The following is an 11081-nucleotide window of genomic DNA, read 5'->3' on the forward strand; positions in this document are numbered from 1 at the left end:
GCCCAACAGCCAGACACTCCATTTTTTTTAACTTCTCTAATACTTTGCATCCTGCTCCATAAAGAATTTTTTCATTCAAGCACAGAATATGAAAAGTCCTGAGTAAGGCCCTTTGTTTATTTTATTTATTTAACTAGTCTTTAAGCCCGTTACATTAACGGGTGCTAGAATATATGTCTGTCTGTCTTTCTTTCTTTCTGTCTCTCTCTCTCTCTCCCGATGTCTCTCTCTCTCTCTCCATGACTCCCTTTTTCTGTCTGTCTTTCTGTCCCTCTCCCTGCCCCTGTGTCTTTCTTCCTTTCTGTCTGTCTCCCTCCCTCCTGCTGTCTGTCTGTCTGTCATTCTTTCCCTCCATTTCCCTGTGCAGTAGTATTTCCACCCCACTTCCCTGCAACAACATTTCCCTCCCTCCCCCCCCCCCCCGACTTCCCTGTGCAGCAGCAGAGGTATTTGTCTTCCCCTCCAGGTCCCTGTGCAGCAATTGCAGCATTTCCCCCACTCCTTCCCTTCTCTTACCGCGATCTTGCCTACTCCGTTTGGCCCTTCCCCCGCGTTCTGGCCTGCTGCGATCTGGCTGCTCCGTTCGGCTCCTCGCGGCTGGAGTCCTCTTCTTTTTCGGCCCCCCCCTTTCCCTTCCCGTGGTCTTGAGCTTCAGTCTGGTCTGGCCTGCTCGCCTTGCCGTATTTTTTTTTTAGTTGAAAAACGCGGCGGTGGCTCCTCTCATGCGCACTTCCTATGGGTCGCTACAGCTCACGGAAAAGCGGCGCACGCATAGGAAGTGCGCATGCGCGGCTTACCATTTTATTATATTAGATAGGATTTATTTACTGCCTGAGGAGTGTGGCCTAGTGGTTAGAGCTACAGCCTCAGCACCCTGAGGTTGTGGGTTCAAATCCTGCACTGTTCTATGTGACCCTGGGCAAGTCACTTAATCCCCCACTGTTCCAGGTACATTAGATAGATTGTGATCCCACTGGGACAGATAGGGAAAATGCCTGAAGCACCTATATGCAAACCGCTTTGAGTGTGGTTGTAAAGCTACAAAAAGGCAGTATACAAGTCCCAATCCTATTCCCTTTCTGAATACGTTCACCTATGACAGGGGTCAGCAACCTGCAGTTCATGAGCCACATACGGCTGGCTCTTCTGCCATGTGGCTGCAGCTGTCCAGGCCCCCGACCCTTTAATCTCCCTCCCAACCCCACGAGCCTACCGAGGTACCTGGTGGTCCAGCAGAGTCTTTGTGGTAGGAGCACGGCTCCGTCGCTCCTGCCTCCTCACGGCTGCCTTCTAAAATGGCTGCCACAACCTCTCGCAGCAGTTTACAGTACTAAAGGAAATTCCGCGAGCAGCCATGAAAGGTCGCAGCAGCCATTTTAGAAGGCAGCCACGAGGAGGCAGGAACGAGAGGGCTGCGATCCTGTCAAGAAGATCCCTCTGGACCACTAGGTACTCGGTAGGCTCGGGGGGTGGGGGGGAGATAACCTTGGCAATGGGTTGGAGGAGGGGACAAGCAGGGGTGGGAGGGAAGAGAGGTGCAGAGGCCTTCATTGGAGGGAAGAAAGAGGGGAGAGAAGCTAGACCTTGGGGATGGAAGAGAGAGTGAAAGAACTGGAATGTCTCAAACCCCCTTCTCTACCAATTGCGGCTCTGTGTAAATCTTGGGTCAAATTTTTAGGATAAATTGGCTCTTTGCTTTACAAAGGTTGCCAACCCCTGACCTATGAAAATGCACAACAAAATTTAGTCAAATATAAGCAACTAGTCTTTAAGCCCGTTACATTAATGGTTGCTAGAATAGATGTGTCTGTCTGTCTGTCTTTCTTTCTCTCTCCTTGGCCGCTGTCTGTCTCTCTCTTTCCTCGGCTGTCCACCACCACCCCTTGCCTGCTCCCCCTGTCCAGCAGTAGTCCTTCTCCCTTAATTTTACCTCCCCCCTGTCCAGCAGCACCCCTTCCTGCTCCTCATGTGAAGCACCTTCTCCCTTCTTTTTACGTCTCCCCCTGTCCAGCAGCACCCCTTCCCCCTTCGTTTTACCACCCCCCTGTCCAGCAGTACCCCTTCCCTGCTCTCCCTGTCCAGCAGTAGCCCTTCTCACTTTGTTTTACCTCCCCCTGTCCAGCAGCACCTCTTCCCTGCTCCCCCTGTCCATCAGTAGGCCTTCTCCCTTCCTTTTACCTCCCCCCCTGTCCAGCAGCACCTCTTCCCTGCTCCCCCTGCCAGCAGCACCTATTACCTGATCCCTCTGTACAGCAGTAGGCCTTCTCCCCCAGTCCAGCATCCGCTAGCCCGGGCAGCCTTGGGGCTTTTGCTAGGCCGGCCCACCTCGCATTATCAAAGTGGGCCAGCCTAGCAAATACCCCGCAGCTGCTGCGTTTGCTGGTCCGGGGGTGAGAAGAAGCATCCTCTGGATGTCAAACTGCCACCGCTGATGAAGCCGCCCCACGCGCCGGAAATCGAATTCAGCATAGAGGCAGATCTCACGGATTCAGGGAACACGGATTTTCTACTGCTCATGTGTGGTAAGGGTTTTATCATAGAAAAGTGACGGCAGAAAAGAGCCAAGGCTCATCAAGTCTGCCCACTCTATTGATCGACCCACCCTCCTAGCTACCCTTTGAGAGATCGCACTCTGATGTCCCATTCCCTCTTAGAGATCCGACACAAGCATCCCATCTGTTCTTAAAATCTGGCACACTATTGGCCTCGATCACCTGTGCTGGAAGCTCATTCCAATTGTCAACCACTCTTTTGGTGAAGAAGTACTTCCTGGTGTCGCCATAAAACTTCCCCTTTATTTTCAGTGAGTGCTCTCTTGTGGCCGAGGGTCCTCTAAGAAAGAATATATCATCTTCTACCTCAATACGACCAGTGATATACGACCAGTGAAATATCATCTTCTACCTCAATACGACCAGTGATCTACTTAAACGTCTCAATCATGTCTCCCCTCTCCCTATGTTCTTCGAGAGAGTATAGCCGTAATTTGTTTAGCCTTTCTTCGTACGATAGATCCTTGAGTCCCGAGACCATCCTGGTGGCCATTCGCTGAACTGACTCAACAACCTTCAGCACATCCTTACGGTAATGTGGCCTTCAGAATTGTACGCAGTACTCCAGATGAGGCCTCACGATGGTTCTGTACAATGGCATTATGACGTTGGGCTTCCAACTAACAAAGCTTCTCCGGATACAACCCAGCATTTGCCTAGCCTTTGATGAAGCCTTCTCCACTTGATTGGCAGTTTTCATGTCTTCACTAATGATTACTCCCAAATCTCGTTCTGCTGCAGTCCTTGCCAAGGTTTCTCCATTCAATGTGTACGATAGGTAATTACATCATGGTGAGGATAGGTAATTACATCAAGGTTTTCATGGCAACAAATTCATAGCAATAGGATATACCCCAGTGCAAGAGTCATTTTAACCAGTTAGATGAGTCTCCCACATCTGTATTTTTTAGAACTTCGAGTGTGAATTCAAAGCATGCGTTGGACATCTGTGGTAACGTGACATTTATCATACTTGATAGGGGTGCCATATATATGTGTGTGTGTCTTATATGCGCGTGTGTTAAAAGCATATGCCAGCAAGAGCGGTAGAAGTTAAAAAAAATATATAGGGGCAGCATATATGTCCCTCAGAAACAGTATAGAAAAAAGCATTTGCATGGTTTGCTGGTAGTTCTCCGCCCCTCCGCCTACGGCATCGACGGCCACTTATGACGTGCCCCCATGATGCGCTACAGACCCAAACAGATCCCTGCGCTCCCAGGAGGAAACGCATCTTCAAATACCCCCCTGGGTCGGAGCTTCCAACTAGAAAGTGCCAGACGAAGGTCATACTCTCGCTTCTTACCAAAGCAACGGAATCGGCTGCCTCCTAGATCCCTTGATGGACTTTTGAGCTTTAGGAAAGCGAAAAAACCTCCTCAGGAGAAGCTAGCATTCAGACGGTTACTCCCAAACCACAGTATTCATAACAGATATTCAACCGACTCTTTCCCTGTGCCTGCTTCAGGCTCCAAGCGTCTGCTAATCCAGAACAACTGAACTAGACTCATCTCACTGCATCTGACTATCGCCTTAGTCTTCCGTTCCTTGTTGTTAACTGTTCTGTGTCTTGTTTGCTAATTGTTAGGTATGTTACTTTGTAACCCGTTCCGGTAGGACGGGATATAAATCGAATTAAATAAATATAATAAGGTTTGCCTATCGTCGACACTCTTGCTTGCCTACGACGCAGCATTTCCTGGCACATGCGCGCATTTCTGCCTATTTCCTTGGACTATTCTGCGCCCGTGTCAAGTCGCTTTCTCCAACGACTGATCTGATGGAATTCCCAAGGACCTCCGCAGAGCTCATTTGCATGCAAAGTTTTTGCAGCATCGCTCACTTTTTTTTTTAATCTGAAAATTTACCATCGCTACAACGACCAATGGTATTTTAATGGTGAGATTAGAACAGGGGTGCCCAACGCGTCGATCGCGATCGACAGGTCGTTCGCTCAGGCGACCCCAGTCGATCGCACAGCAGGTTCCCTTCTTCCCTTCTCTTTTTTTCCCCTCCTGACTGGTCCGCCTCTTAAAGAACGCTGGCCAATCAGAGTGCTGGAAGGGCGGGGTGAAGGTTGGTGGGGGACGGAGCTCAGCGCATCACAAGAAATAGAAGCGCCTGTAATGATTGAGGTAAGAGCGAGGCCTAATGCTGCCCGATATACAATTTTAAAAACCCCAAAAATCGGCCTCCCAATCAGTGGCGTACCGAGGTGGGGCGGTCCGCCTCCGCCCCGGGTGCACGGCTTGGAGGGATGCACAGCCGTCCGGGTCCTCCTGCCCTTCCTTTCCACCGGTCTGCACACGGGGCTTGCACCCGCCGCCCAAATGGTGCTGTTGGTTATCGCGAGACTCGCAGGAGTTGACGGCACCATTCGAGCGTCGGCGCGGGACCAGGCAGGCGCAAGCCCCGAGCGCGGACCGGGGAAAAAGAAAGGCAGGATGACCCGGACCTGGCCGGCTGTGCACTCCTCCAAGCCGTGCACCCGGGCGGATCGTCCCCCTTCTAAATCCATTGTACTTGTCTTTTATTCAGTTCTAATAATGAGCATTGTGACAGGCAGTTCTTATGGGGCAGTTCTTGGAAGTATTTCTTTGTTTTTCTGTGCCTAAGTATTCTATTAATTTAATTTCCTTATTCCTATGGGGATCTCCAAAGGGGACGAATGGGAGACGGCCGGTGGCAGGTGGTACTTTAGCAATTCTTACAGGTTGCCATAGGCCTCAGGAGCTGTCATCCCTCTGCCGTGGTCCTGCCCCTCCTCTAAGTCAGAGACAGGCTTGGGGCAGAGGGAAGACAGCTCCTGAGGCCTATGGCAACCTGCAAGGATCGCTAAAGTACCAGCGATCCTCTCTGCAGACTGCTCCCTGCTGGAATTAGGTAAATGGATGTGGGGAGGGTAGGCCTTCGGGGGGGGGGGAGTGCAGTCCTTCAAGGGGTAGTGCAGGCCTTCAGGGGGGGAGTCAACCTTTGAGGGGGAATGTGCAGACCTTCAGGGGGGGGTCAGGCCTTTGGGGGAGGGGGGCTGTATAATAAAAAAATATTTGAACATAAATACAAAGTACACTCGGTGTGTGTATATATATATATATATATAAATAAATATATATATGTTTAGCATTTTTATTGTTGGTAGATCATTTTGACTTGGCCATTTTAAAAGTAGCTCGCAAGCCCAAAAAGTGTGGGCACCCCTGGATTAGAACATCGGGGTCTGACACAAAGCATTTAACTCCAGCCTGGTCTGAGCCCTGCCCCTCTCACCACAGATTTGTCCCAAAACAGTGGCTTACTCCTAGCATCCGTTAGGTAATGCTGCCCCCCCTACAGTAAGACAGCTAAATTGCAAACTAAGTGAGGGGGGGGAAGGGAAAGAGACTTGTATATCACTTTTTTGGTGGTCACAGATTTAATGCGGTTTACATATCGGGGCAATGGAGGATTTGCTCAGGGTCACAAGGAGCAGCCCTGGGATTCGATCCCACAACCTCAGGGTGCTGAGGCAGCATCTGTACCACTAGGACAGAGTACGCTCTTCACTACTACCCACTCCTTCACAGCACCCCCTAATACTAAACCAAAACAGTGGCACCCAGCTGTCATGCCACTGTGTGTCACAGCACTCAAAAAAGAACATCTTTAGAACACAAACCAGAGACCTGGGGGGGAGGGGGACGGGGATACCCAAAAGGACAACAATCTCTGTAGTGATCAGAAAGCAACCACCACAGAGCAAATAAGGAACAGAATGACAGCTCACCTGAGGTTTAGCTTGCGATCTTCATCAATGCCAAACTCCTGCAATAGAAAGAAAAAAAGGTCGGTCATAAAATATCCCCATAACACACTATTCAGGGGTGGGCAACTCCAGTCCTTGGACCCAGTTGGGTTTTCAGTATTTCTCCAATGAATACGCACGAGATCTATTTGCATGCACTGCTGACAATGCATATTCATTGAAGAAATCCTGAAAACCCGACTGGATTCCGGCCCTCAAGGACCGGAGTTGCCCACCCCTACTACTGTTATTTACATCAGGGTTACTCAGCTCCGGTTTTCAAGGTCCACAGACTGGCCAGGTTTTCAGAATATCCACAATGAATATGCATGAGAGAGATTTGCATGCACCACCTAGCATATTCATTGTTGATATCCTAAAAACCTGGCATGCTTGCAGACCTCAAGGTCCGGAACCGAGTTGTCTTGATTTACATCAACTTTATAGGTGGGAACAGTTCTTCTTCAACTTGTCCTGGGGGACCCTCAGCCAGTCAGATTTTCAAGACATCCCTAATGAATATGTATGAGGCAGATTTGCATATAATAGAAGTGACAGGCATGCAGATCTGCCTCATGCATATTCATTAGGGATATCTTGAAACCCCGACTGGCTGGAAGTCTCCCAGGTCAAGTTTAAGAACCACTGGCTGGGAACATTTTTTAAAATTTTAGGTAAAGCCAAAGACCAGAGCCCAGATTCCATGACGATACTTCTTAACTTGCTAATGGAAGATTCACGAAGTCTCTGAACCTCTTCTAGACAACCTAGTATTCAGAGACCACCTGGCCAGTCAGATTTCCAGAATAGCCACAATGCATAAGTATGAGAAATATTTGCATATAATGGAGGAAGTGCATCCTACATCTTATGCATATCCACTGTGGGTATCCTGAAAACGACTGGCTAGGCCAGGGGTCTCAAAGTCCCTCCTCGAGGGCCGCAATCCAGTCGGGTTTTCAGGATTTCCCCAATGAATATGCATGAGATCTATGTGCATGCACTGCTTTCAATGCATATTCATTGGGGAAATTCTGAAAACCAACTGGATTGTGACCCTCAAGGAGGGACTTTGAGATCCCTGGGCTAGGTGGTCCCTGAGGAATGGGTTGAAAACCACTGTTATAGATCAGGGTTGTCCTGGAGGGCTGCAATCCAGTCGGGTTTTCAGGATTTCCCCCAACAAATTTGCATGAGATCTATTTGCAAGCATTCTTCCACTGTATGCAAATAGATCTCATGCATATTAATTTGAGAAATCCTGAAAACCCGACCTGGTGAGGGCTGAGGTTGGACACCCCTATTCTAGACAATACCAATCAGCTCTACCATAAACTCTCTTGTGGCCAGCACGAAGCCCTTTAAGTGCTGGTGATTTTATAACCAAACGCATCCAAATAATCCACATTCACAAACTGGCCTAAGCAGTGTCATTTTCACACATATGTGGCAGTTTTATAAACTGCAAGGACATATGTTTGTATGTAGCAAACATTATAAATATACCGTATTGTTTCGAATACAAAGCCCAGGCTATTATTAGAAAACAATTAGGATTACCATATGTCTGAATTTACCTCTTTTTAGAGACCGTCCGGGTATCCGGGCAGTTTTTAAAAAGCCGGCAGTTTGTCCAGGTTTTGGAGCTCAGGACCACATCTGGAGGGCATCCAAGCATGGGTGTGATGTCATCATATCATATCCATGCTCGCTCGGAGGCCCCCTCAGACGTGGCCCCCGAGCTCAGGAAGAAGAGGAGAAGAGGTTTGTGTGGGGGCAGGGCCACGCATCCTCTTTATTGCAGAAAGAAATAGGGTAACCCCTAGATACAATGGGTTTTCTAAAGTCTAGGTGAGATATTAATGGAGGCACAATTTCTCTCCTCCACCCCTCCTCCCCGCGGTGACCACCATTTATTTCTCTCCTCCACCCTGCGCCCTGTGGTGGCCGGCATTGCTCTCCTCACCTGCACATGTTCAAAATCCCCCACCAGCCCAGTGTTAGAACTATGAGAAAAAGTATGAAGAGAGATCCTGCCATTGTGGTGACGGGTTAGAACAGGGGTAGGCAATTCCAGTGCTCGAGAGCCGGAGCCAGATCAGATTTTCAGGATATCCACAATAAATATGCATGAGATAGATTTGCATCTCAAGGAGGCAGTGCATGCAAATCCATCTCATACATATTCATTGTGGATATCCTAAAAACCTGACCTGGCTCTCGAGGACCGGAATTGCCTACCTCTGGGTTAGAGCAATGCCAGTTACTGCAAATTCGGTGGGGGATATTATTGGAGGAATCTAAATTTGGCTTTTAAGACAAATTTTACTGGGTTTTTCCATGCTGAAACAGTGGGGCCTGCCATTATTAAAGGTGGGTTATTATTAGAAATACAATATCTGCCTGAGAGCAGGGGAAGAAAAGACCTGTCCTCAGGAAGTCAAACTCTCTTGCTAGGGAGGTGAATTTGCTAGTTAGAGAGGTGATGGACGTCCAGTGGGCACTCATCCATGCCCCCCCAAAAACAGCATTGATAAGAGATGTGTCAGATGCCAAGCATGTCCGTAAATCAAACGAAGACGGCCAAGATCTTTGAGTGCCAAGCAATGCTGTCAGATTCTAAGAAACACGGCAGAAAGATGCAGAAATGTTTCCCATTGTATCAGGTGCCACAGGCTCGGTTAAAAGGAACTTTCAGGCACACATTGATAAGCTGGCTGAGCACACATGTTACATCTTATGAACTCCAGAAGGAAACTCTCTTTGGCAGGATGCAAGTAAAACAGCGAATGCTAGCAGTAAATCTGACAGACATGACCTTGCTTAAGAGTGAGGTTCCAACTAACCCATTTGGAGACACTGACCCTGAGAAGAAAACAGACAGAGCCTGCTACTAGCTATTATTGGTTAAGGAGAAAGATGACCGAGCTTGAATTTATCAAGTATCTGCACTATAGATTACTTAAAGGTGGCTAAAAACCATTCAACTCACAATTAAGCCAGAATCTTATTACTCCAGCTGGACTAGCAACCTTTATCCAGTCTTATCAAACCCTCAGCTGGAGTTAATAAGATTCTGGCTTAATTGCAAGCTTGAATTTAGGCATAGACAAGTGACTAGGATGCCAGATTTTGAAGGCACCAAAATAGGGGGGGGGGGGGGAAGGAGCCTATTCCTGCTTATTTAAAGGGCCAGCTTTATATGCACCCCTGTGACACTATAGAGTGTTTTTCAATGGCTCCCCGAGACCTCTTTTTTAAGGGGGGGGGGTCCTGCTACTCTGTCTCTGTACCAGGCTCAGGACCCGGGGAGGAGGAGTGGATGGGGTGAGGGGAGAGAGCTGTATGCTTGAAGAACAGCCCATTTCTCAACATATAAAAGAGAATGCATTTAGAAATGCTCATAACCTTGAGGATACCCTCCAATGAGGTCTGAAGGTGGGGATGAATGTCACTGACATGCACTGATTAGTAGGACTGTGACCCCCCCCCCACATGGGCAACTATTTAGTGCCTGTGATTCAGCTCATTAGCATCCAAAGTGGCCCCAGCACTGCCCTAAGGTCTTCCTCTGCTCTTCTTACATTCGAATCTTTAGGATCTGCACCAAAATCTTAAATCAGGTCCTGACAGTGATCAAACCTTAGGACAACCTCGAAGTGTGGGGTAAATGGGACCCCATGCCAGACCCTACCAGGGAGACACTATAGGCTCTCCCTGGCTTCCTCCAGGTGACAGCGGACTCACCCACCTTTTGCCGGCTTTCCCATTGTGCAACAGGGGCGGGGGAGGAAGCGGGGCAAGGAGAGACTCGCCCGTGCACGGAGCCCGGACGCTTCCTCTTGCCTCCTTCCCTGGAGGCCCGCCACGGAAGCCGCTCGGGCCCCGGCCTTTCCCGGCTCCCCCCCCCCTGCCCCGGGAGCGGCTTACCTCGCTGGTGCCGGCGGAGGAGGCAGCGCTGGGAGTGGGGGAGCGCTGCAGCGTCACCAGAGCCATGGCTGGAGGCCGCCGCCGGGCTCGCGCTGCTGCAGCTGCCCCAGAGGTGGCGGTGCGCGCGCGCGGGCCCGGGTTCTATTCGCTTCCTTTTCACGGCCGGAAAGCGCGAGCCGCCTCGTGCTGCTGCTGCTGCTGTTGCTGTTTCTCCCGGGCCGCCTGCAGCCCTGGAAAGAGTGAAGGGTGGGGAAGCTTTGGCTGCCTCTGTTGACACCCTGGCTAGCGAGACTCTACTGCTACCGGGGTCTCTCTCTCTGCAGAAACAAATCAGGTAGAGGCAGACCAGCGCCCCCTCCCTCAGCCTCTCTCCCTCCCCCCTCCCCGGGCCAGGAAGTAGAACTCCCAGCGCAGCACCTGCCGCCCCTGGGATCGCTCGGCTGCCGGCTTCCCCGTCAAATCTGCACGTTTTCTGTTAGCAAGATTATCATTAATGCACGGTGCCCAAAAGAACGCGAATGTTTATGATGGCAAATCTCTCCCCCCCTTCCCCTCCCCGAAATAATGCATCCTAATTGTTAAAAAGTAAAATAAAATCCGTCTACAATGGAGAATTCTGTGCTGTTTTGTTGTTTTTTTTTAGAGAATGTTTGCGGTTTTCTTTCAAGGATGTTCCTAAAGGTTTCAAGGCTGAACAGGTGGCCTTATTTATTTTGGCAAAGATTTATCCAAATGTCTTCCACTGTCTGGCCAATTAACTTAGGCTTTTGATCTTTGAGAATGCACATTATTATTATTATTACTGTATTATTATTATG

The 11081-nt window shown here is 49.4% G+C and overlaps 1 protein-coding gene across 2 annotated transcripts in view; it reads right to left on the reverse strand.

Moving 5' to 3' along the window:
• SSH1 (slingshot protein phosphatase 1) overlaps window positions 1–10789 on the reverse strand; it is a 150101-nt gene extending 139312 nt beyond the window's left edge. For both annotated transcript variants that reach the window (XM_033956908.1, XM_033956906.1), the window contains exons 1-2: window positions 10264–10789; window positions 6316–6353 (exon numbers count right to left, since the gene is read on the reverse strand). In XM_033956908.1, the coding sequence (XP_033812799.1) occupies window positions 6316–6353; window positions 10264–10329 (104 nt within the window). In that variant the 5' untranslated portion in view covers window positions 10330–10789. The remainder of the gene's footprint in view (window positions 1–6315; window positions 6354–10263) is intronic.
• Between the last annotated feature and the right edge of the window lie 292 nt (window positions 10790–11081).

Source organism: Geotrypetes seraphini, chromosome 8 (genome assembly GCF_902459505.1).
Source record: "Geotrypetes seraphini chromosome 8, aGeoSer1.1, whole genome shotgun sequence".
Classification (NCBI taxonomy): domain Eukaryota; kingdom Metazoa; phylum Chordata; class Amphibia; order Gymnophiona; family Dermophiidae; genus Geotrypetes; species Geotrypetes seraphini.